General features: G+C 48.0%; 12 protein-coding genes across 12 annotated transcripts; 7 read left to right on the top strand and 5 right to left on the bottom strand.

Annotated features, from left to right (window-relative positions):
- Positions 1-241: 241 nt before the first annotated feature.
- On the top strand, positions 242-1,127 carry N7500_003979 (uncharacterized protein; the record flags this gene model as incomplete). Its single annotated transcript, XM_056675125.1, has 2 exons — positions 242-522; positions 611-1,127. Coding segments are annotated over 2 exons (798 nt in total), but the record flags the coding sequence as incomplete, so codon positions are not given.
- A 691-nt stretch (positions 1,128-1,818) lies between these two features.
- On the bottom strand, positions 1,819-4,287 carry N7500_003978 (putative NRPS-like enzyme; the record flags this gene model as incomplete). Its single annotated transcript, XM_056675124.1, has 1 exon — positions 1,819-4,287. One exon carries the CDS (start codon positions 4,285-4,287, stop codon positions 1,819-1,821), a length of 2,469 nt encoding a protein of 822 aa, XP_056535649.1.
- A 679-nt stretch (positions 4,288-4,966) lies between these two features.
- N7500_003977 (putative short-chain dehydrogenase/reductase family protein) lies at positions 4,967-5,923 on the bottom strand (the record flags this gene model as incomplete). The annotated part of the gene is made up of 1 exon (XM_056675123.1): positions 4,967-5,923. One exon carries the CDS (start codon positions 5,921-5,923, stop codon positions 4,967-4,969), a length of 957 nt encoding a protein of 318 aa, XP_056535648.1.
- Positions 5,924-6,340: 417 nt separating this feature from the next.
- N7500_003976 (UbiA family prenyltransferase) lies at positions 6,341-7,345 on the bottom strand (the record flags this gene model as incomplete). Its single annotated transcript, XM_056675122.1, has 1 exon — positions 6,341-7,345. One exon carries the CDS (start codon positions 7,343-7,345, stop codon positions 6,341-6,343), a length of 1,005 nt encoding a protein of 334 aa, XP_056535647.1.
- A 419-nt stretch (positions 7,346-7,764) lies between these two features.
- On the top strand, positions 7,765-9,738 carry N7500_003975 (cytochrome P450; the record flags this gene model as incomplete). Its single annotated transcript, XM_056675121.1, has 7 exons — positions 7,765-8,149; positions 8,207-8,389; positions 8,443-8,786; positions 8,836-8,957; positions 9,003-9,286; positions 9,339-9,440; positions 9,548-9,738. 7 exons carry the CDS (start codon positions 7,765-7,767, stop codon positions 9,736-9,738), a joined length of 1,611 nt encoding a protein of 536 aa, XP_056535646.1.
- Positions 9,739-9,881: 143 nt separating this feature from the next.
- On the bottom strand, positions 9,882-10,856 carry N7500_003974 (uncharacterized protein; the record flags this gene model as incomplete). The annotated part of the gene is made up of 3 exons (XM_056675120.1): positions 9,882-10,635; positions 10,708-10,737; positions 10,795-10,856. The coding sequence occupies 3 exons, from the start codon at positions 10,854-10,856 to the stop codon at positions 9,882-9,884; spliced, it is 846 nt and encodes a 281-aa protein (XP_056535645.1).
- A 474-nt stretch (positions 10,857-11,330) lies between these two features.
- Positions 11,331-12,652, top strand: N7500_003973 (uncharacterized protein; the record flags this gene model as incomplete). Its single annotated transcript, XM_056675119.1, has 4 exons — positions 11,331-11,514; positions 11,649-11,728; positions 11,779-12,155; positions 12,211-12,652. Coding segments are annotated over 4 exons (1,083 nt in total), but the record flags the coding sequence as incomplete, so codon positions are not given.
- Positions 12,653-12,966: 314 nt separating this feature from the next.
- Positions 12,967-13,878, top strand: N7500_003972 (alpha/beta hydrolase; the record flags this gene model as incomplete). Its single annotated transcript, XM_056675118.1, has 2 exons — positions 12,967-13,446; positions 13,501-13,878. The coding sequence occupies 2 exons, from the start codon at positions 12,967-12,969 to the stop codon at positions 13,876-13,878; spliced, it is 858 nt and encodes a 285-aa protein (XP_056535643.1).
- Positions 13,879-14,050: 172 nt separating this feature from the next.
- N7500_003971 (aldo/keto reductase family protein) lies at positions 14,051-15,085 on the top strand (the record flags this gene model as incomplete). Its single annotated transcript, XM_056675117.1, has 2 exons — positions 14,051-14,341; positions 14,399-15,085. The coding sequence occupies 2 exons, from the start codon at positions 14,051-14,053 to the stop codon at positions 15,083-15,085; spliced, it is 978 nt and encodes a 325-aa protein (XP_056535642.1).
- Positions 15,086-15,269: 184 nt separating this feature from the next.
- On the bottom strand, positions 15,270-17,111 carry N7500_003970 (FAD-dependent oxidoreductase; the record flags this gene model as incomplete). The annotated part of the gene is made up of 4 exons (XM_056675116.1): positions 15,270-15,570; positions 15,625-15,901; positions 15,950-16,048; positions 16,079-17,111. The coding sequence occupies 4 exons, from the start codon at positions 17,109-17,111 to the stop codon at positions 15,270-15,272; spliced, it is 1,710 nt and encodes a 569-aa protein (XP_056535641.1).
- A 4,611-nt stretch (positions 17,112-21,722) lies between these two features.
- N7500_003969 (uncharacterized protein) lies at positions 21,723-22,196 on the top strand (the record flags this gene model as incomplete). The annotated part of the gene is made up of 2 exons (XM_056675115.1): positions 21,723-21,821; positions 21,891-22,196. The coding sequence occupies 2 exons, from the start codon at positions 21,723-21,725 to the stop codon at positions 22,194-22,196; spliced, it is 405 nt and encodes a 134-aa protein (XP_056535640.1).
- A 266-nt stretch (positions 22,197-22,462) lies between these two features.
- On the top strand, positions 22,463-22,837 carry N7500_003968 (reverse transcriptase; the record flags this gene model as incomplete). Its single annotated transcript, XM_056675114.1, has 1 exon — positions 22,463-22,837. One exon carries the CDS (start codon positions 22,463-22,465, stop codon positions 22,835-22,837), a length of 375 nt encoding a protein of 124 aa, XP_056535639.1.
- Between the last annotated feature and the right edge of the window lie 1,801 nt (positions 22,838-24,638).

Below are 24,638 nucleotides of genomic sequence, written 5' to 3'. Positions count from 1 at the left end.
TTTCTCCACAACTCCACAGCTCCTCATGAGATGTTTTCTTTTTTTTTTGGTTTAAATAGCCCAAGAATGGCCCCGGTTTTGCGGGGGATTATTATTTCCTGCGCTGGTAGCAAGCTCCATACAAATCTTTCAAGCTCCAAGCTTGAACTTCAGCTCAAACCCCAAGAGCTTCAATTACAGAGTTGTCTCATATCCTCGAGCTATTACCGTTTCCGCTCGTGACAATTACACCGCATTCACCATGACCGAAGCTCCTCAGTTCCCATACGAGATTACCTCCTGGGCCATGGACAGTCTAGGGGATTTGCATATGGGACAAGACGAGCTTGGCCAGTACCCCTTCATCGCCAGTGAATCTCCTTTGACTATCCAAGATGGCCTGGATCCATCCTGGGCTGGCGAGCAGTTCAACTGGGTGAACGAATACCCGATAAAATCGACGGCATTTCAACCATACCCGCAATTATGGTATGACGCCGGCCTGGTGAGACAGGACTGTGGGATGAAAGCCGATACCTCAAGGTAAATCACTGCCACATTGGCTCAGAAGGCTACATATGGCGACACAAGAGAGAAAATGCAGAACCGGGTGACTGACATATGCAACTAGTTTCTCACTCAACCAATCAACCCCATTCCACACCACCGAGAAACCCCCGATCCATCCCCGCCCAGATCTCCAACTTGCAACACAAAGAGCGCTCTTTATGACACCCTCCCCAAATACCCTACCATTCACATTCCCCGGATCTCCCACCTCAGATCCCCACGGGTCCCCGGGCTCAAGCCACGCTTCATCAGCGGGGTGGGACGTAGAAGCCGAAAACGAAGATTCCCATTACAAGTTCGATTTCGGGCCGTCGGGGTTAGACGCCCAATATCAGGCTCCTAGTCAGACCCACACCCTAAGCTCCCCGCACCATCAATACTCAAGAAAGGACGAAGAATGTCTCACACCACTAGAGATGCCAGATGGAAGTACCCGCATGACATCAAATTGGCTCCCCGTCGACCCTGAAGCTGGCTTTGCGATTGGCTCGGCCATGATGATGAATGAGGATGTATTTGCGTTTCAGGACGTCAAGCATGCTTTCTTTCCATCTGCCCCAGCGGCTTGGTCGTATGACCCGTGAGTGCGGGCCGTGATGCATGATTGTTTCGCTGTTTGAGATAAATTGCTCAACTATTACCCGCCTCCCCCTCGCTACTGCGCCCTCTAGTGCGAGCCCCGCTACACCCAGAGCCACCATTGTGAGGTGCTGGCCTTACAGAAAGGTCATTGCGCCCGCCGCGCCCATCTCCCTCGCGCCCCTGAATTCTAGTTCAAATTCCTCGTACTGGCCGGCAAGCGCGAGTGCGCGCAGGACGTGGCTCGAATACGATTTTCAAAATATCGAGATGATAAGCTTACTGGGTTGGGGATGAAATCCATCGAGAGGGACCACATAAGCCTAGATGAAATCTCTACGCCGTGGGCCGGATAACAAATGATATATGGACGGCATATGATTTTCAGGTTCAAGCATATGTTACCTATGAGAAATTTGTCCAAGGACAAATATAATCACCAAAATACAAATTTGTTATAAGACACTGTTATGCGTTGTATAAACCAGGAAAAAGACAATCTGATTGATGCATTGGTGATGTGGGCACAAAGAGTGCTTTTCGGTCTTTCGAGGTTGTTGAATCTGATAATAAACGTCACATCCATCTGGTTCTTTTCGGTTTTCATACGATATCATCTCACATCAATACCCAGGATATATCAAATGATGATGGCCGAAGCCTCAATCCAAGACTGAACGGAACCTACTTTTATATCTTAGTCCAATCGAACCAGACCGTGATATCCTCCAGCTCATCCCGATGCTCCATGTAATAAGCCTGTCCCAACATGTGAAGCTTTCTTCGATCTGTCTTTTTGGACTTGGTGCGCGGCACTCTATCAATAAGGATATACAGCCCAGGAACATAGTACCTGGGCAAACTCTGGCGAACCGCCTCGCTCAGCGACTGGGTGAGCGCATGCACAGCATGCTTGTCGCTGATCGGGCGGAACTCTATTTCTTCGACCGGACCGTTCTCCATGTTCATGGGGTTATTTGCCAAGTAAAGGTAGACGGCAAGAATAGGATCGCTTTCGCCGTCGATAACGCCGAGAACGTCCACGACGACGGCATCGCCGGTGTTCAGATTGCGCCGGAGGGCGTACTCCACTTGGCCGGCTTCGACGCGCGCTCCATCAAGCTTGAGCATGCTGTCCTTTCGTCCCATCAGCTCGATAGTCCCGTCATGGTTGTACCGGCCTAGGTCGCCGGAGCGATAGAAGCGGTGTTTTGGCCTGTCGGTGTGCAGCTGGGCCATCCAGGCTGGAGGTGCGGTGAGGAAGTTCTCCGACTTTCCAGATACGTGGTCTAAATACCCCTTCGAGAGATGGGGACCCTCGATGAGGAGTTCCCCGACGGCGCCCACGGGCATGAGCTGGTTGGGGTTGTCGGGATTGACGATCCAAATTGCACCAGTAGCAGGGCGACCGACCACTGACCCGTGGCCCATCTGGAGATTGCGATTATATGCGCAGAGAGAGGCTACCTCGCCCATACCGTATTGGTTTACCACCTGAACGTGGTTCAGCCATTTTGTGAGTACCGCGTCTGAGACTGGCTCGCCGCCGATACACATCATCTTCAGGGTGGGGACGCGCTCAGGCTCCATGTCGATGGCAACGGAGGGTGTGACGAACATTATGTTTCCCTCCAGCTCATTCATGTCATTCATCAGTGCGTCCATTGTCAGAGATCTAGTGGGGACACAACAACAGCCACCAGCAATGAGAGGCGCCAGGAAGTCATTATTGCTGATATCGAAGGTGTATGAATCAAATTGGAACATCCGGCTATGAGGCCCCATGTCCATGACTCGGATGTAATCTGTCAATGCTGAAGCATAGCTACGATGCTCTTGGATGATGCCCTTTGGTTTCCCCGTGCTGCCAGATGTGAAAAGCACAACACAAGGGTCTGTGGGCTTGACGGTCGAACAAGGGACCGAATTCACCAATGGCAACCTGGACACGGATGCCTCGCTGACCTCAAAGAGAGTTTCAACCCGATCGGCAAACTTCTCCTTGTAGCCAGCGGAAGTGAGCATGATCTTTATTTTGGTGCGGTCTAGTGAAGATTGAAGATATGGTGGTGGATCACTTCCATCAACACAAATGTATGCGCCGCCAGCCATGAGGATAGCCAGTCGGGCTACGATAGCCCAAGTAGATTTATAGAAGCCACAAGCAACATAGGTATTTGGGCCGACGCCTTGTCCCACTAGCCAATGTGCCAATCGAGAACTCAAGTTCTCCAGTTGGCGATATGTCAGATCCCCATCCCATGAGCGAATGGCGGGAGCGTTCGGGGTTGTCTTGGCGTGTCGTAAACAGAGATCATGTAGCAGGGAATCATGGGCAGGCGCGATGTTTGCAGTTAGTCGAGTAATCTGGTCCCGATCTTGCGCGGAGCATAAATCGAGGCTGCCGGCTGTCTGTGTGGACTTGCCATCAATGGATGATAGGGCTTGGCTGAAGCTGTTCAAGAGGCTGGTAGCCAATGGAAGTCCAATGCCAGTGGTCCCAACATCCAATCGAGCGTGTAACCTATCGTCGGAGGTATGCTGGATTGAGAGGCGGAGACCGGCGAATATCGAGTCAGCCTCTGTTGACTCTCTCGCCGGTATGCCACAGCAGACTTGACATTCGCCGACGCCCACATCTAGACCAGACAGGAGGCGATCAGCTGGTTGCTTCTGGTAGACTATTATCACATTGAAGCCAAAACGCTCGTCAACCTTCCCAGTATGACCGGCCTCCGTAATTTCGGCATGGAATAATGCGTCTAGAGCTTCAATGCTCTCATGGAAGAGATCTCTCACGGTATCAAGAGGATCTACGTGGATCTGGACGGTCGGCTTCGAGGAGCCGTGAGCCTTTTCGCCTATGTAGCATTGGCCGTTTGCATAGTCTTGACCAATGTATAAGGTTGTTGAGCAGGAGAATGCCCGAATGGTAGTGACCCAGGCCAATTGGAGTAGTCGCTGGATGTGGATATCCGCATGTTCACCTTGGGCGGGTGGGGGAGGGTTGAGGGCATCGACCAGGTGCAGAAGTTTCCAAGGACGTTCCTTGAGAATCAACTCCACTCCATTCGTGGAATTGCCATTGACTGCTACTTTCAACGGAGCAGTACTGGGCTGGGAATCAACGATTGTGGGTTCTAACAGGATAGGAGCCATGATGAAGATAGACTATAACAACTGCAGAGAAACAAATCGACTCAGTCGAGTATATGGGATTTTGTGGGCTAAATGTTCGGGAGCTTGCACAGGGAACAGGCATCCAGAAGCTCGCGGTGTCGTTCTGAATATACCTCTTGGCACCGATCCCTTTGTTGGACCAAGTGGGAAATCAATGAAACCCTCGTTATTGACGCCACAGGCATCCATTGGGCAAATCATAGCCATAGTTCGGCATATTTGGAGCTCGGAAGATGTACTCCGTACTGCATCACTTCGTGCTCGATCCCGGAGTGTTTGCTCTGGTGTGAGAGGTGACTGTATTTGGAAATGGGCCGCTTGAGCGTCCGAGCTAGCAGCGCAAGCAATTGGTGCCGGGGCTTTTGTGACACTCTGCGAATAAGAGAGGTCCAAATACAGTCGACGTCGAAAATAGGAAGTATTTCAAAGCTTACTTCGGCCAATGCAATGTCGGAGGTGAGGACTGTTCTGCGTCAATATCAATGGTCAGCCCTGGAGTAGCAGTGGTACGAATAGTCAGCTGCAAATGGACTCAGTGTACGAAGTAAGATATTAGGTGAGAAACAACCGATAAACGAGCTCTAGCCATACATTACTAACGAGGTACACATAATTCGTCAACTCAAAATTACATACAAACGGAGTTGCAGCAAGCAAGTCACACATTCTGCATAATTCCAGGATACACACGCTCAAGGATCGACGACAGCTCAGCCCATAGTTTCTCACGGGCTTGACGCCCCTCATCACTGCGGACAAAAGGTGAAAGCGCAGCGTTGTCCACGAGCCCATCTGTCATATATGCGCCGTGGCTTTCCTGTCCAGCCACTGCGCCCGCCACCAGGGTTCGAGATCCGACCTCAGTGGATCGCGCCATCACCATCTTCAATAGTGTGAGCCAAAAGCCAGAATCCCGCCCCAGCTGTGAGTGGCAGAGACCAGGGTTGAGCATATTGACGACCACCTCAGATTCACGCACCCGGTCTGCGAGTGCCTGTACAAGAAGCACCTCGAGTAGCTTCGATAATGGGTACCGCTCGCCCATCTTGGCTCTTGCTTGGTCGCTGACGAACTTCATCGGCTCATCTTCCTTCCACTCTGGGAATTTCACCCATGCGTGCACCTCACTGACAACGAAGCTAAGTCGCGGCGTGCGCGACGTGTTCTTTCGTCGTGTGGCTTTCAAGATTGGCAGGAGGAGCAGGCCGAGGGCTAGACTGTTGATGACATTGACAGTGACACTTTGCTCATAGCCTTCGGCAATGCTAAAATTCTGTGTGGCAATCGCTGCGTTGAGGATGGCTACGTCCAGCCTGGGGAGCTTTGAGGCGCGGTCACCAAACGCAAGGACCGAGGCGTGGGAAGCCAGATCGACCTCCCATACTTCACAGACGCCCGGGCGACCGGTAGAATTCTCAATTTCCTCCTTTGCAGCGTTGCCTGCAGTCACATTTCGAACACCTAGGATGACTTTTGCTGCGCCTAGTCGCGTGACATGACGTGCAGCTTCTAGCCCTAAGCCGACATTCGCGCCGGTGATGAGCACTGTCTGATCGGCGAAAGACTCTGTTGGATACTTGGGAGTAACGAAGAATTGTGAATAAAGAAAACCCATGATGAATGTTTATACTGATGAATGTTTATACTGATGAATCGAAGAAAGGGTCTAAATAAGTAGTAAAAATGCAACGGGGAATATGCATCAAAGACCGTGTCATAGATCGGAGATTACCGGGTTTAAGCTCGTTGGGATCTACAACCACATACTGTATCCGGCGGTTACTTTGATTTCGGGATTATTGTTAAAGCCGACTACGTGAAGAGATTAAGCCAAGAAAATATGAGGAATATCACATCAGACTTAACTCCATGGCGGCCGTGCAAATTTGAGCAGTTGCACTCTCTTACTGCCCAAACTCGAAAGTGACGTCGCGGATTATTAAGGGCAAATTCTTTCTTTTATGAAACAAGATATCCCTAAGGGGTGAAATATGGGCTAGAATATGCCTATCGCTATTGAGGCGTAAATTGATCACAATTGGCGCCCTTCTAACACAGCATGGCTTGAAAGTTCGCTGCCGAGAGACCCCCCTTGAGAGAACAGAGGCAGCACATATATAACCGCAATCCAACAATTCCAGAGTCGAAACGTCTGTTTATCTCCTTGGACAGAACGAAGCATCAGAGTCCTAACGGCCACCACCGAAGCCAATAACATGCTGATGGCAAACCAAAGAGATGAAACACCCCAAAATCTCGGACACCATAGTCCCCAACAGAGCATAGGTAAAGCAATAGTCCAGCGTGCCACAGTATCACCACATACCAGCGGCACTGTGCGCCGACCCCGCTTAGCATCACCGAGTTGATCAGACATATCCTGCAATTGGACGGTGGAGAAAATAATTCCGATGATGACAAGAAGCCAGCGCCCTGACCATCCATGAAGAGGGAACAAAGAGCCGCCCAGGGCCACTTCCATAGCCCCCGATGCGAAACAGGTATATCCCAGTCCGTTTATAATGTTCCGAATGACCGGGTTCTTGTCCGCGCCACCCCAGTTATTGTACCACACTCCTAACAATATCAAAGCCACAGAATGTCGCACTCCGCCAGCAAAGACAAGGCTATATATCGGGGCAAATAGATATAGCATGATCATGATTCGTGTACCCCACTCGTGAGAAATCCGACCGCGAGGAAACGGACGCCACGATTTGTTTAACTTGTCCTCCGCAAGGCCTCTTTCACCCCGTTGGTTGTTAATGGCGAATGGGAGTAAGTTGATCAAAACCCATAGAGATGCTGCCAGAGCTCTTTCAATAGACTTTGGAGAATCGCTGATGGACTGCGGAGGGAGCAAAACTCCTCCAACTCGCGGGTCGTATTTCGACGCGGCCCAGGCGTTTGTGATGCCGAAAATGGTACTTGGTGCCACAATGGTTTTGAAATCGCTGAAGACGAACAGCCAGAGGGTATATGAATGGTACCACAGAGATTTCAATGCGCTTTGAATATTCAAGACATGTCGATTCATGATGGATCGGTGTTGATGGTATAATGAAGGTTGGTTGTGATATGATGCACCTTATACCTCTGGCGTGAGTCCTGCATTCATGTCAAACACAGTAGAATTTGAGGATTGGGGCTGGAGTCGAGGTCTGACAGACGACGGGCAAACTAACGATGAAAGTAAGAAGCTGAATGGCGCAGACTTTTGAATGTGTCGAATATAGCGCCAACCCTATGCTAAATAGAAAGCCATTGAAGCGCTAGGATACCTTTAAATCTGATGTTGGAAAGCGGACGACTTTGAGTCATATCCTCCGATGGCTGAGGATGACGAGTGTCGTCCAACATTGCCTCTGGATTCCTGATACAAGAACCCATGTCGAAGCTGCCATAGTACTAGCCCCACTATGAGGATCAGGATAGCCGTTGACTTTGATGGTCATCATGCTAGCCCCAGGGGCAATTGCTATTATTGCAGGACTACTGGCCCACCGACTTGTCTTTATTCACGGGGAGTGGCATCTCAAGGGCCCCAAGGTCGTTGTTCTTCATTTTCTTTTTGGCGGTCTATTATATGCGAACCATTTGGTTGGCAATGGAAGCACTCAAGCCAGCTTGGTTGAGACGATATATTTGGCAGCATTTTATCTGTCGTCACTATTCACAAGCATCGCAGGATACCGACTGGTATTTCATCGTTTGAAGCACTTCCCCGGCCCAAAGCTAGCGGCATTGACCAAATTATGGCATGTCTGGAAATGCCGGGACTCCCGTGGACATCTTGTCTTGCAGGCCTGGTACGAAAAATATGGGGAATTTGTACGAACCGGTAAGAGATATCAGCAGCCGTGTAGGAGTCTATGATGACATGGGATAAAATCTTCAGGTCCCACTGAAATTACCATATTTCACCCTGAAGCCTACGAGACCATGGACGGTCATGGCAATCGCAACACGCGCTCTGATTGGTACGACCTTCTGTATCCTCGAATATCGTCGATATTTACTCGCGACCGACAGCTGCACAATGAACGGCGCAAGATGTGGGAGCAAGCGCTGAGCACAAAAGGTCTGGTGGACAGAATGGCACAAGATATTCCATAGACTGACAAGGCCATTTAGCACTGTCCCAGTATCACCGACGAGTGGTAGAAAAGGTACAAACACTCAAAAGGCTAGTTGCTTTGGAACAATCACGGCCTGTTTTAATAAACGACCTGATGTATTTCTTCGCTTTTGATTCGATGGGTGATTTTGCTTTCAGCGAAGATTTCGGCATGATGAGAAACAAGAGGTGGCATTCGTCGATAGCCATGCTGCGCTCGGCGCTCACGTTACTGGGTCCCTTCAGCCCTGCGATATGGATCCCGAGACTGGGGTTTGCGTTCATTCCCACCTTGTGGAAAGTGCGACACTGGTTTCATATGCTGGAATTTTGCGACCAATGCATGGCTCGACGAATGAAGGTAATATGCACCATATATGAAAGCTCTCCTGTGGCTAACATGGCGGTAGAAAACGCCCCCAGATCGCGACATTGCATCTTGGTTCATTGAGGACCACGTCAGACACAGATCAGATCCCAAGCGGGCGAGGTGGTTGAGTGGCGATACTGCAACACTAGTTGTAGCCGGAAGGTCAGTAAGGCTGGATATTATGAAGCCACCGACTAATAACTGCAGTGACACCACTGCCCCGAGTCTAACCCTCCTCTTCTATCTTCTCGCTCGCTATCCCATTCATACCGAGAAGATATATAAAGAGATTCAAGGCTTTGACATAGAGAATCCAGCTGCCTTGGCCACGTTACCACATTTGAATGGATCTATAAATGAAGCCATGCGATTGCTTCCAGCCGTACTCACCTTTAGCTCTCGAGTAACTCCACCCGAAGGACTGATGGTAGATGGCACGTTTATTCCGGGAAATACCAAGATATGTGCGCCACGTTATACAATCGGTCGACGTGAGAAGCCTTTCTCCTCTCTTTGATCAGAAGTACTAAAATACACATGAAGTTGAGACAGCATATCTCCACCCTCATGAGTTCATTCCCGAGCGGTGGTACAGCCGGCCGGAGTTGATCAAGAATAGAAGGGCATTTGCTCCTTTTGGTGTCGGTAAGCGAGAGCCCTACCTTTGTCCGATGTGGTCAGATGTCCCATGTGGCTAGTTAGGTTGACCGGAGAGAACGAGAGACTCGTATGCTGACTATTTACTCCGACAGGGCGTACGAGCTGTGTTGGCCGTCATTTAGCTCTTGCACAAATCCGTCTCGTAACTGCCGCTTTAGTGTTCCACTATCGGATCAAATTTGCGCCTGGTCAGAATAATGGCGAGGCCGTGGAGCGGGATATGAAGGACCAGTTGACTGCTCGGCCTGGCGCTTGTTTACTTGTGTTTGAAAGTCGCGGTTAGGCATAGTAAAATGAGATAGGACCGAGAATGAAGGTAACATGAATAACAATAATTTTTCCCCCAATTTTGAATGGCGTCTTCAAAATTCCGTACCAGAAGGGTTGGGCTAGAAACAACTTGCAGATAGTATCTTTTCGCTGTTCTTACTCAGGCCGAAATCCCCAGGCAACGTGGATGTCATATGTAACATAACAGCCAGATTGAATATCCGCGTAAGCCTTTTGCTCCAGTTCCTCAATATGTTGCATAGGAAGCGCCCCCTGCGTCCCTCGAGCAGAGTGAAGACGCGCCCACGCAAACATAGCCCTCATTCCATTCGCAGTCAAACGCGCGCGGGTATCATAAACCCGACCCGCAGAGACAGCCTCAGTGTGGACATCCACAAGACCCGCAGCGCGCATCTCGGCCGCCAATCGATTCCAGCCATAGTCAAAGCGGGGCTTCATGGCAGTCATGTACATTAATCCCATGGCGCTAGCAGCCTCAGTCGTGGAATCAGGTCGACCAGGGAGGTGGCGAACGTTAGTAAAGTCACACTCTTCCCACTGCATAGCACCACCAGGCTTTAGGAGCCGGGAGAGATTGCGAATAACTCTGTTCCATTCGGACCCTGTCAAGCCAGCGGAAATGAGTCGAACGTGTACAATATCATACTGTCCATACAGGTTGACCGGAACATCCTTGCGGGCATCAAGAAGGTACAGAGTCACGTTTTTGGGGAGTGTTCTGGCAGGTGGATAGAGCGAGGTTGATATGTCATAGCCGTGTAGGATTGCATTGGGCCAGTCATGGGCCAGGTCGCGCAGGAAGGCTGCAGTGCCCGTGGCGATGTCAGCAACTCGTGCCTGGGGATGCATTTTGTCTCGAACGGAAGGGTGCAGCAGGTAGCCGATGTTTCTGTGTCAGCAGGTGTCAGTATGATTTGCTTGTGGACTGCTTCGCCACACAGGGCTTGGCGGGGTCTCTTACTCGGTGAGAAGATCAAATTGCTCGTCAAGTCTACGGAGCCACCGACGTTAGTGTCTGGATTTTTATTGGTTGTTGGTGAGTTCGTACCTTTGGGCTTCGGTGGAATCTCGCTGCATATTCTCCGTGTATGTATCCCTAAAAAGAGGCATTTTGAAGGAGCGTACTTTGAGTCAAACAAGTGAAGGCTGATGTCTCAGATTGTACAGTAGAGGGAGGATGCAGGAGACTGCAGCGGGTTGATGGGAAGAGTGTGAAGTTCGACGCTGGGAATGACAGGGTCACTGTAATCTCCCAGAACAACCTTGGAAGTCCTTCCCTCCAGTCGCTAGAGTCTTACTCCGGTAGCTCAGCTGAGATTCAGCTATCCGCAAATTGGAGGAAGTTGAGGTCAAAGTTTTCACGATGTACGAAATGAAGACGACAGGGTTCATGGACACCTTCCCTATCAGATGCTATCTGCATATGCTGTCCTCTAGATTAAACAACCATAGCAGATCAGAGGAATCGACCGGCTTTCTTGGGTTTGCAAAATGTCATTGTTCTCATCAATCTAGCACTTCTGCTGGAAAGCTACATATATACCATCGAACAACTTTTGGGAACTTTTTTTTATACTGTCAGACCTCGTCATCGCTGACTCCTGTCTCAACTATGATCCACTTAAACCATCGCTCTCCAGTGCTGATAGTGTGGAGTTTAATATTCTTTTTATTGCTGCAGTAGCTGTTGCACTTCGGGTTGCCTCTACACATATACGTCGTCGCGATTTGAAAACCCATGACTATCTTGTTTTCTTCTCCCTGGTGAGTCTAACTGGATACCTTTATCTTCCCTCCGCTGATGATTACCCCAGGTGCTATTGACTGGCTATGTGGTGGATATGCTAATTGGCAAGTTGACCCGATCAACTACAGGCAAATCGAGCTAAGAATTCATACCAGGGGCTACTACAGCTGGCTATGGTGGTCATACGGCGACTATGGCTGTACGAAACCCGGGAGAGTTGGTTAGTGCATTGAAGGTACTGGCTCTGTCTCCTTAGATGGGTATGCGAGATATTGACCTAGTTAGATTTTCTGGGCATCGGAATGGATTTGGGCAACCTCAACAGTCTGCTTTAGACTTGCCATACTGCTCTTATATATCGAGATCTTCCCAGGAAATCAGAAATTCTTCTGGTGTGCAAGTGGAGTGGGATGTCTTGTCTTCCTATACTGGGTATCCGCGATCTTGACCATCGCTTTACTCTGTCGTCCAATCGCCTACAACTGGGACCACACTATCCCTGGGAGCTGTGGTGATATCTTAAAGATACAATATGCATCTGCAGGGTTCAACATGGGGATTGATTTGGGAGTCGTCTTGCTGCCGCTTCCTATCGTCTGGCGGCTTCAAATGTCGAGTCGGAAGAAGACTGGCGTCACTGCATCTTTTGCGATAGGCATTCTGTAAGTGTCCCACGAGCTCCCTCCCGTTTTACATACAGTCACTCACCGCCAGTAGAACAGCCGGGATCAATCTGGGCCGCATTATCCAGACCAAGTTGTGTCCCGCCGACGACCTCGTTTACTGTCTCCGAGACGCCTCTATCTTTATCATGGCAGAAATGACGGCAGGCATCTTGGTAGCCTGCGTTCCAACATTTGGGCCCCTGATGTTTCGCCGACGAAACGTGCATTCAGCGCGACCACGCGATTTGCCCACCATTGGGTCACCTCGGATGCACCGTCCGCAATTTGATTCTCTTCTTTCGACATTCGACCGCAGTCACAACGACTACAAACAGCCAGGCCATACAAAGGAAGTGGGGCATGGCGGACCCACATCGTGCGTCGGGACTGGGGCTGAAAATGAAGCTTTAGATACAGGTATAATGGTGACGCGCGACCTCGATGTGCATAGTCTGAATGTACTCCCTCGAGTATCTGAGAATAATACTGTTTGAAAGGAAAGATTCCCTAAGAAATATGCAACATTTATCGGGAGATCTGCATTGGGTCCACAAATATCAGGAACTGGACTTGTCAACTTCCACACCGCGGATGTGTACGCTCCGGAATGCATGTCAGATTTGTACCACCTTAAGACGATTGTATTTTTTTCTGAAACTAGTTGAATAAAATACTCCAGGATTGAACTGAGCGTGATTGGTCAGCAGATTCATTTCCCAGGCATCAATACGATATAAGGCCAGAGCCACGTGCGGGGCAGCTTTGCCTTACTTTTTGCCTCGCAACGTTTTCTCTTTCGCAACTAATCATGCTTCCCTTTGCGATTGTCATTTGCCATGGCTCCTATCATACTCCCGCTCCATACCAAGCCCTTGTTGATGCTTTGACTGCGAAGGGCATTGAAACATATTGCCCCCAACGGCCCACTTGTGATCTCACTCAGCTTAATGTTGGCAACCCCAGCAATCCTGATTTTGATCGCAGGGCTCCCCCAGGAGGCTATCCACTACCTGTAGATGATGCAACAGATATTGGGCTGTTGCTTGACAAGTTGATTGCACAGGGGAAGTCCGTACTACTCGCAGGACACTCTTCTGGTGGCTGGGTCGCCGCTGAGGCTGCACAGTATTCTCGCCAAGCCCCCGTTCGCGCAAGGGATGGAAAGACTGGCGGTGTCATAGGGATCTTCTTCATCGGAGCATTTATTGTTCCGCAAGGCCAATCAGTGCATTCCTTCTTCCAGCCCGCAGATGGCAAAGTTGTTGCGCCTCCATTTATGCGATTCCACGTGGGTTTACCAGTGAAGCAACCTATGTTTGTAGACACTGACCCATAATGATAGAAACACGGTGTCAATGGCCTTGGCACCATGGTCGACCCTGAGCAATTTCTCTTCAATGATCTTGATGCGGCAACCGCGAAGAAGTGGGCATCCACGTTGACGGCAGCTCCCGTTATGATTAGCCCCCTTACCCACAATCCTTATGATTCGCTCCCCTGCGCCTATCTTGTGTTGGAAAAGGACCGCACATTACCCAAGGAGTACCAAGAGACGATGGCATTGAGTCAGAAGAAGCCTTTCACGATCTACCGTGCGCCCTGTGGTCACTCGCCGCACCTTAGTTGGACAAATGAGCTGGTTGCTAAGATGGAGGAATTCGGAAGCCTGGTTCTAGCTAAAGCAAAGCAGATTAAATATTCAAAAATGAATCTCATTTGAAAATATAAAGCAATTAAGTTACACTTGAACGATTCCAAGTTGGCAAATGGGAAGTGAAGGTGTTTGTGCAACTTCCAAGGTCAAACACTTTCCCTTTTCACTATCTCATTTCTCGGTCTCTCCATCCTTTGTCCCTTTCCCCCCCATTACCAATCAGTTCTTCCATTCAGCAATGGATACCCCTCGCTATGTATTCGGTGCCCAGGGGTTTGGTGTGGCCTGGACAACTGACAATGTCGACCACCTGATGAAGACTCTCACAGAGGCTGGAATCAATCACTTTGACACCGCTGCCCTTTATCCCGCCTCAAACCCGGGTTTATCTGAGGATATACTCGGTAAGAAAAAGCCAGAGGATGCAGTCATCGATACAAAGGTTCTGTTCATTGGCGATGACTCTTTGTCCTTCAAAAATATGGGTGCCTCTATCAAAGCCAGTCTGGAGCGACTGCAGGTCAAGAAAGTGAGTGAAAAGGCGTTCAATGCCTCTCAGTAATGCTAATGTAGATGGCTAATCTAGATCCACACCCTCTACGCTCATGCTCCGGATCGCAAGACCCCGATTCCCCTCCAAGCTGCACACTTTGACCATTACTACCGCCAAGGGTATTTTGAGAGGTTGGGTCTCTCCAACTACAGCCCGTCTGCGATCCGCGCGTGGATGGAAATCGCAGTGGAGGAGAACTTGATCATGCCTACCGTTTACCAAGGCCAGTACAACGTCTTCTGTCGCGGCTACGAGGATGAACTCTTCCCAGTACTTCGCGAGTTCGGTATTGACTTTGAAGCAACCTCCCCATTGGCGGGTGGATTCCTCACCGGGAAGCTTTCGTATTCTCCATCGCCTGAGCAGCTGGAGGGCACACGTTTCGAGGTCGGCGAGGGAAACATGCTCGGTGCCGTGTACCGCATGTGGTACGACCAGCCCCTCTATCATGAAGCGATGCGATCTCTGGACAATATCGGAAAAGGGATGGGGACTACAGGGGCCCAGTGTGCCCTGCGGTGGTTGCTCTTTCATTCCAACCTCAGGGATCCTGATCGAATTGTCATCGGACCTAGCACCCTGAAGCAGCTTCAAGACTATGTCGACGCTCGGAAGGCTGGGCCACTTCGGGAGGACGCAGCAACTGAGATCAATGCACTTTGGCCGGCCCTGAAAGGAGTTGCGGCGACGATCATTGAGAAGGGATGGTGGTCTCTGTGATGATGTGTTCAAATCCCCAACTTCCCGAACATCGCGACCAAATTGCGTATGAAACAAGGGCCCATGAGATGAAATGTCATTCCTAAGCGGTTTGTTGGAGCGGAAGTATGCAGTGATACAGTAAAGCCGACAGATACGCAATAGCAAATCCCAGTTTGTCAACGTGCCAGTGTTTCCTACTGTATCATCCACTCTGATACACTTGCAAATTACACAAGTGCCCATCCTCCGTCACAGTCCAAGCCTCACTACCCACGGCCTTAAGGGCGTAGAAACTTCTGTCAGGATCATACTTCCTCTTAATATCTAGTAAGCTGTCATACTTATCCCCATAGAATGTATGCTGCCAATCCCTCTGATTAGGATCTGCTTCATTTAAATATGCACCGCTTCCAGGTGTCAGTGCTTCCAGCGGGGGCATAAGGACATCGGTGATGAGCTGCTGGCTAGCGACATTGCTATCCCAGTCGCTATAGTCGAACATCCTGGATTATGATTAGCAAGACCCTGGACAGACTAGAGGGAAATGAAAGACTTACCCCCCAATAACAACATCCATCAGGGCATCTCGCCAGGCTGGGTTAACACTGTTATCGGGATATGCCACTCGGGACGAGTTGACCATGATTCCCGAAATGAGAAATCCGGCGTTTCTTTCGACAATTTTACGGAATATAGTGGTGAGGTCTTGCAGGCTCCGCTCGACTACCGTTCTTGGGATCAGTCGACCGCCAAGAAGTTGATCAGTTATGTTGTCCGGTGGGCTCATCATCTGAAACGCGTCGTAGTATGTAGGAAAGTCATCCACATAATATGCTATTCAACCTGTCAGCTTCGCTCTAACCCTGTGTGTCCTTTCCATACTGTGCTGGATATTGTTTTGTTCGAGGAATGCAATCAACGGGCTAAATATAGAACGGAACTGCGTCGCTGTCCCACCTGGAATGGTGGTCGGCGTCGTTGCTAAGGTAGTGTCAGTTAACCACTAAACACTGGCTCCTCCAGCATCTCCGATCGAGGGAAGAATGAATATGAACATCTCAACTGCTGTAAAGAATGTATCGCGCGATACACCTGTGTCGAAGAATGAAAGGTTACCGGATGCCGTGGGCAGCTCAGGGTAAGCCTTACTTGTCATGGACACAACAACACCATAGGTCCCTCCACCTCCACCAGACAGCGCCCAGTATAGATCTGTATAGTTTGTTGGCGACGCAGTTACCAACTCGCCATTCGCAAGAACGACTTCCCATTCCAGAACCTGATCAGCAGCGAGGCCCACATAGGATGCCAGTTGGCTATGTCCGCCGCCTTGCGAATATCCCCCAGCTAACCCGATCGTTGGACAGCTGCCACTCACGATAGCTAGTCCAGCACTATAAGCCGCGTCGCTACCTTCAAAGGATTGGACTCCAGCACCCACTTTTATCGCCTTGCCAGAATAGTATAACGAATCGTAGTCCATGATAGATATATGTTTCATGTTATGCGTCCAGATCGCCAGCCCTCCAGCTCCAGTGGACTTTCCGAGCAGGTCATGTCCAGTATTACGGATGACGAGGCGGAGGTTGTGACGAGCTGCAAATTTCATTGTTTCCTGGATGTGTACGGCATTGGTCGCGTTCACAGCGTACTGAACGTAGTTACCGATCGTGCAAGGTGAGGTTTTTGATGAGAAGGGATTGCAGCTTGAATTCGTGAAGATGGGGGCCATGACAGACGAGGGATGTTCATAATGTGTAGCTGGGAATCCCCAGTTGGACTGGAGTTGTGCGCATTGCGATTGATCGTACGGGGTGAACGAGTCGATGTGACAGACGCTGGCGATTGGGACAGTCGCAATCAACTTGCCGTCTACTGTCTCGTTGAATCTCGCCCATATATAATCCCTAGGCCAGCAGGCGTCTTGTGGCATGCAACGGCAGGTAAAAGAGGATGTGTGGTTTTCGATTGACAGCCCAGAAACCACTGTTGCGATGGAAAGGAGGAAACAGAGCCGGTTCTGTGCGAGACCGTAGTTGGCCATTGGGGTGATTGGAATTGCGCTGACTTCTGGATTAGAACAGGCTGAATACTTATATCACAGTTATGGTCCGAAGACGTACCACCTTCTGTAAAGTCAAACTCAGCTTTGCAATCAAAGACAGCGTACCTGATTGAATATGAGACTTGGTATAGCCCCAAATCACATCGAGTATGTCTTTGCATAACAATGTCTCCCTGTGATTGTAAACAATCGGCTAGCGAGTTGAATATTTGAAGTTCCGGGAAACTAACTGCTCATCTGTATTTGTCTAGCTGAGAGAGGCTCTTTCTAAACTTAGACGGCTCAAGAATGGTGTAACTAGACACGGAGGGATACGTAACACTTGCGGAGATGAGTAGTGAAAAATGCCATTTTCAATACAGAGGTAGGAAAGAGAAACATTTTATAAGTCTAATGTTTCCGCTATTCATTGAGACTTACGCTACATAATTCCCAGGTGAGTACGTTGTCACTTTATGAACTACTATATTTATTAGACGAGCCAGATCTGATCCTATACCAACTTCAAGTTGATCGACAAGCATGGCCCGATGTATAAGTATATAGTCTCAAGCCTATTAAACCTGGAATTGCTGTTGCTAAAAACATACCATAAAATTGCGGCAAGTTGGCAGTCCCAAAACGAGTCAGATCTTGGCTTCCTGGTGTCTATTTCTTGGCTCCCAGGCCTCTGCTGCTAAGATATACATGTGCATATGTGTTATTGGAATTAGAAGATGGCAATGTTTGGCCATAGCGTTCGTTTGCCAAAATCCTTTCTTCTGACTTGTTTCTCGCGCGTCCGAAATCTCCTTCGAATCCCTATATTAGGGGCATATTAAAGACAGCGACAACAAGGGTCTCTTGGCACTACCTAGCCTCTTGAAAATAAAACCGACCCCGAATTATTCCGGCCTATTTCCGGGCTTTGCGGGGCGCTATCCCTAGTTGCACCTCGATTGAAAGAGTTCAAGGGTCTGTCCATGGCTGTGCTGCATTATCTGCTTCGTTTGATCACACTGATAAATGTGAGAATTACGCTTGAATGTAGGGTTCCGCCATATATATGCACCTATACGTACCGGATTTTCCCTGGTGGGTGGAGATTTCCTATTTGGGCTGCCGCCGCTTAAATGAGGGTGCTCAGGCTTAGGCTCTCAGAGTAGATATCAGCACGAGCTTAGAATCAGTGATTAGCTTAGACTAGTCACGTGTATGATAACTGATACTATGTAAATGCTTATTGGATGCTTACTGATTACTCCGTGTCCAATTAGTGAGTAACTCTGATCACTTAGACCACCATAGACTATACCTTTAATAGACTAGCCCCATAGGGTCGTCTATACTGCGATATTTAGTTCGTAGATAGTATCGCGCTCGCCCTTATTTTCTAAACCCTACCTATCTTATCGAGGAGATACGTTATTTTTATAGGGTGTAAGAGATAGTGAAGGGCTGCCTCTATTTTATAATACTACGGTTAAAAGTTCTTTCTAAATTCTCACTATAGTTTAAGCTCGAATCTTAAATATAAAAGTAAACCATATCCTAGCCTAGTATATTAATTATTTATACGCCTACGCTTTCGGCGCCTTTTACTTAGTACTTTAAGCTCAACTAGTCTTATTTACCTAAATATTTACCTAAATATCCTCCCCCTTATAGCACTGTACTTGATTATAGGTAGAAAAGAGTTTTTTACTAAGCGCGATAAGATTACGAAGGAGAGACGTTATCTCTAATAGGAAAGAAACGGCTATATTCCTAGAGCCTATAGATATAAAGATTTAATTAGGGAGAAAGATAAAAGGCTTACTAAGACTAATAATTTATATCGGTAAAACTTAGATCTTTAGTTGAGGTAAGTCAAGGTGTATCTAAAATAATAATTCCTTCTTATTTATGAGTAATACTGACTCCTCTTTAGCTTTACTATAGACCTAGAAAATAGATTTGAATACTATAAAACCTCGTTTAGTTATCTAGCCCTAAGTTATAAGATAATCAAGGAGTTTCTCTATTGGTATATTAGTTCTACTAAAGGCCGACTAGCGATTAGTATTCTAAGAAGTCAGATGTCGTTGATTCGAAAATAAGCGTGATTACAGTTCTCGAGGGAATTGAACACTGGTACGGTTCAGTAAGCTTAATATCTCTCCACGAACCCCGTCACCACCAAGCAGCCGACCAAGCAGCAGATCAAGCCAATTCACACCAAAAACACTTAGAACTGTCATTTAGCTACAAAAGCAAGTTTCTATGTTGAAGGATCTATTCAAAGATGGTCAAACAGTCTTCCAAGCCCGTAGAAAACGATCCTAGATCGGATTATCTAGGGCCATTGCGAATCGCTACACAACACTGCATTGCTTGCGCAGGCTAACACGAATCTACCTATAGTAAACGAGAGAATCTTTAAGAAACGCATTCGATTAACTAGGCCTATGTCATGCGAAGAGGGTTTAACTATTGAAGAGGGCTTACAGCTAGTTGCGCAGTTAGATTTGCCAGCAGAAGAAGCTACGGTAGAGTTGCGTACGCTGGGCGAATTGTCTAGTCCGGCAGATCGGCCGGCAAATAGGGCTCCATCTAGGTCTAGTGGGTGTAGGGAGATTGGCCACAAGATCAATATATGTAAAAATCGCTATATCTAAATGAATTTTAATAGGTGTTGGTTGAGATAATCGATTTTGAAATTTCCTAATGGAAAAAAGTGTACGAGACGGCCGGGAATTACGTTAGCTTGCCGCTCTTTCTTCTTCTTTCCTTAGCTTTAATATCTTCGTTAATTGGACCTTCGTTATCAGAAGCCTGCCTACTCTGGCAATATATAAGAACTGTTTTTTAAATGAGAGAAAACCATTCAGAAATGATTTCAGAGTCCTCGTATTTAGCTTACTAATAATAATAGGATGTCGAGAATCAGGAAGAAAGATTAGGATACCTTTCACCAAATTTATAACCTAATTTTATTTAACTAAAGTAACTAGGGTAGATCTACACACTACGAATAACAGATCTACTATTTCTTATACAGTAGAGTACTAAGATACTACTCTATAAGAACCTATGGAGAGAATCTATTTTTTAAGGGGTTCTTCTTTAATTTTAGTCAATTTACGACCATTTGCGCAATTTCAGCGCGATTTGTAGAGCCCTTAAGACGCGTACGGAGTGTCGGTCCAAGCATATCAAAAGCACGCGCTGATATACGAACAGGACGGATTTCTTGCTTCTGAATAGCTTATTTATCTAATAAGATCCCGCCCTTCTACTCTACTAAGTTTCGAGAGGATTAAGCACGAATTGGGGGCATGGTGGGTGGTTGAACATAGAGAGTCTAATGAATTGACGTGTTTTGGGTGGGGTGCGCATCTCGGTACTGAATTACGTTATGATCAAAACCCATGATGGTACTTACAATTTAAACTATATGAACAATTATTTACATTTAACGAAATGATCTCTTTTTGAAGATCACTGGGGGTTGCTGGGGCCTAAGGTTGCACCCGGGCAAAACAAAAAAGATAGTCAATGGATATGACGTGGCAGAGCCCCCGTCTGATCGATAATAGATCCGACAGGGGGCCACTGGAGCAAACATCCATGGATTTAGCTTTCACCTATCCGTCACTATGAGATAAACCCCTTTATAAGATACGCGTGTTCTACTTGACAAATTTATCACAAGGTGGGTGTAACTCAATGAATTATGGGCCGCTTGAGAGATAGAGAAGCTCTCTAGATCTTATAAACTAACCATGGAGTACTCCGCGCTCTTCCATGTGAACTCAGCCCCCACAAGAGCCCATCTGCGACCCATTTGCCTTGCCAAGAAGTAAACCCGGGTGCACTCTCGCAACGCGAAGAAATGCGTCTGGTAGCCAATACAACACCCGTAGACCGCACCTTGGAAAATGCAATATCCATACCACCATACGTGAGAATGATTGTGTGTTGCCTCGTAAGATTATCCGTCTTGATGGTAGGAAACCGAATTATTCTCGCCCGACAGAAGGTCAGCCGAAATTCCGGCTAGACACCACATGTAACTAGCGTCACCCCCGCCTGTAATTGGATTTATCACTTAAATAGGTAGTGGGAGAGTATAGCTCATCCCCAGTAGCATTGCTGGCCCAGTGAATTATGGTGTGCTACGCAATCGTGTCCTTGTTTGCTATTAGTATACGCAGGTCGCGCGTTGAGCGCAGGAAAAGGGTTTTCCTCCCCATTTACCTGTCGGTGCCAAGTAACCAGCTAGCTCTAGGTACAAGGGTGCGACATACAGATTGGCCAGCGTTAACAGCCTCCCCATAAGACGTGCATATCAAAATGCCATTATTCTCGCGGAATAGGCGGAATGTCGTGCACATGAGAACCTTGGAACTGTTCTATGATATGATTGGGCCTCTTATGTTTGTCTACCTTAAAAAGCCATCACCTGTGATCAAGTCAGATATTGGATCTCGCTGCATGAAAAGATATAAAAAGAACCGAATCACCCCCTCTTTTGCTCTCAGCACTCTCAGTTCCAGTTCCAATTTCATATTCAACCCTCTTCCCATATTGACCCCGTCTCTACAAATCCGGTCAACAAAGGACACAAATATGTCTAAGCGTGATGCAGTATGCGTTGATTATCCATTGAGAGGTGCTTCTGCATGGGTGAACAGCATCGGAAGGAATTACGACAATGTCGTGCCTAAGGTATGATTCAGCCTAAGTAAAGAGGCTATATTAAAGAGAGTTGATCAATAGCTAATAATTCGCAATCAGTTCTCCAGTTCTGGCCAGGTTTGCGGCTTCCGCTGCGATTTAGCGGGAGGCGTCAAGTTGGAGATGTCTATTGGCCATGATACACAGTACGGCTTCCATGTGGATGCCCAGAAAGGCAATCAATACCGCAGATTTTATAAGCAAGCAATTGGACAACCCCAAGGTGTCCCGGCTGGAGGGGGAAATGTTGCAGTCACAGATTGGAGAACCGCTATGAGCGACCTGAACGATCATTATATGAGTGGAGGTCAGAATTATATGGTGAACAGATTCATCTCTGGAACAGTCATCAGTATTAATTCTTGATGGCACTTCGATCCTGCTAGCTGCCAATATGCACAATGAGACTGGTTTTTATCAAGCAAAGCCTTAAATTCTGTTAGTTCGTTAGATTTAAAAGACAGCTAGTCCTTTTAGGGTATGTTGAATTTTAGATCTACTAGTTAGTTCTTTCCATGCTTAGGTTATAAGGTATTTTTTGGTATCGGCCAACTAAGCTCATCCATTTACAATTGAAGGGGATGAGCTTTCTTGAGTTTGCCTAAGCTTGAATTAGCACGGCAGATGAACCCATGGAAGCAGATCAAGGCCCGGCCAACAATCGACCGGGTAGTGGAAAACCTTACAGCGGCGACGACCCAGGCGGTCGACCGGTTCACACCCCACACACGGCCCACACCATACTCCAAGCGATGGTCCACGCCAGATCTAAAAATCCAACAAGTCGAAGACAACCAACCGCGCAGGAGGTGGCAGGCAAACTGCGCCGAGCTGGGAAGAGAGCACGCTCATACCACGGCTGCCTTCGAAGCAATGCAGCAGAAACGACGAGCGTGGACGAGGACCATCGAAAAGCCAAGTCCTCGCACTGGAAGCAGTTCCTAGACGAAGCTGGTGAAGGGAAGCTCTGGAAAGCCGCGACATACATGAAGCCCCGAGAGACATAGGATTGCGTCCCAGCACTGCGAGTGGGCTCAGAGGAGTGCACACAAAACGAAGATAAAGCGAAGGCATTCCTAGGTATATTCTTCCCCACCATAAATCCACCCGAGTTTAGCCCACCTACCACACCGGCAACGGAACTCCTGTGGCACCCGATCACAGAATCGAAGATTGAGCTATCACTAAAAGTAGCCAAAGGGAACACAGCGCCCGGGGAAGATACTTTACCGATGCTGGTTTGGAAGAAGCTTTGGAGGTATCTGAAGACCTTTATTGTTAGTATCTTCACAGCGAGTGTAGAGCTAGGGCACCATCCGAGACAGTGGAGGAGCGCAAAAATCATCGTCTTACGAAAACCAGGCAAGCCTGATTACTCGAAACCTGGTGCTTACCGCCCAATCTCACTTCTCAACACGCTTGGCAAGCTCCTGGAGGCAGTGCTGTTGTACAATCCTAGTCAGCAGAACAGTTGAAAGACTCGCTTAACTTAAAGAATGCCTGTCATTTTGTATATTCATAATGGGCAAAGAATTGTTCTATTATTGCATTTTACAGACGTGTAGTAGCTCTTTGGCGAGTGGGTTCACGGTGAAAACGGTGATGCGAAGAACGAGGCCCTTTTAGCTGCCTACTGTCTCGTTCATAGTAGAGTGTTTTTCAAATGACAATTGTCGCGTCTATACATCGACCCAAAGCTCTGGAAAGACCCTCGTTACTTGCATATTCATGCACAATTTATCTTACTTTTAATTACCAAACTGCGCTCATTGTGAAGACAACTGGGACGCACGATCAAGCGAGCCACCCAGGTTCCTTGCTAACTAGCATTCAATTGGGATTAAAAAGAGACCGAAAACATCATTGATACCGTAAAGCACTAAAATTGGATGAATGTTTGCAGTGCTTTCACAACGGTATACAATTGGACATATTAATCCCGTTCAAGAGCCCGCTCGTATAATAATTCGGTGATGGTGAAGCATAGAAAGGAAGAGCGCATTCCACCCCAGGATGACTGGACGACAACTGGAATCTGGGTATCAAAAATCAATTCGCTAATTAGCAGGTAGAGAGAGGACTCCTCATAAGACACGAAGACGTTTTGCGTCGCCTATCTCTGCTCGACATAGTCGTCGTTTTGCTGCCCCCGTTCGCCCAAGAACTAGTTGACATTTCAAAGTAGAGCGGTGAAAGTCAATAATCAAAGCACGCCCAAGCTCTTCATTCCAGAGGATATTGTCTCGCCTCAGGTCTTCATATAGTATGCCGAGGGCTTCAATTTCCTTATTCGATCTGTGAATCTCACGGCGAAGCCGTTGCGTCAGTTCCATCGTTGCTATACATTCACCCCCCCAGCCCATTACAAGTAAGTGGTGGATTTGTCCAGCGCCATAAAGAAAATAAATTTTCGCCAAGTCAATCGTACCCAAGAAAATAGGTACAGTAGATCCTTGGGCCTTGCGCAGCACTTGATACACCTGGGCTTCGCGGGAAACTTCTTCCCACGGCCCCGAAGTGGTGCCTTTTCCGAGAACTGTGTAACCGTATTTCATACAGGTTAATTTGAATAGGGCGCCGTATAAGCCGTAGCCGCCGAAGGATATACAACGATCGATATTTTCGTCCAGCTGACTCTTCAAAGAAAGTATCACATCGTCAGCCGATATTAGATGCCGAGTCGGGTCGTTCTGGCCCCGGCGATAGTGATCCACGTTTAGATATAGCTCATCTAGATCCTTCCCGGTTCGCAAACCGAGTAAACATCGCTACGTGCAGAACTGCGCAGCGCGGCGCTGGTAATGGTTA

This window comes from Penicillium coprophilum (assembly GCF_028826855.1).
Source record: "Penicillium coprophilum strain IBT 35676 chromosome Unknown utg000002l_segment0_segment1, whole genome shotgun sequence".
Lineage (NCBI taxonomy): Eukaryota > Fungi > Ascomycota > Eurotiomycetes > Eurotiales > Aspergillaceae > Penicillium > Penicillium coprophilum.
This window is presented reverse-complemented; position numbering and strand designations above follow the sequence as displayed.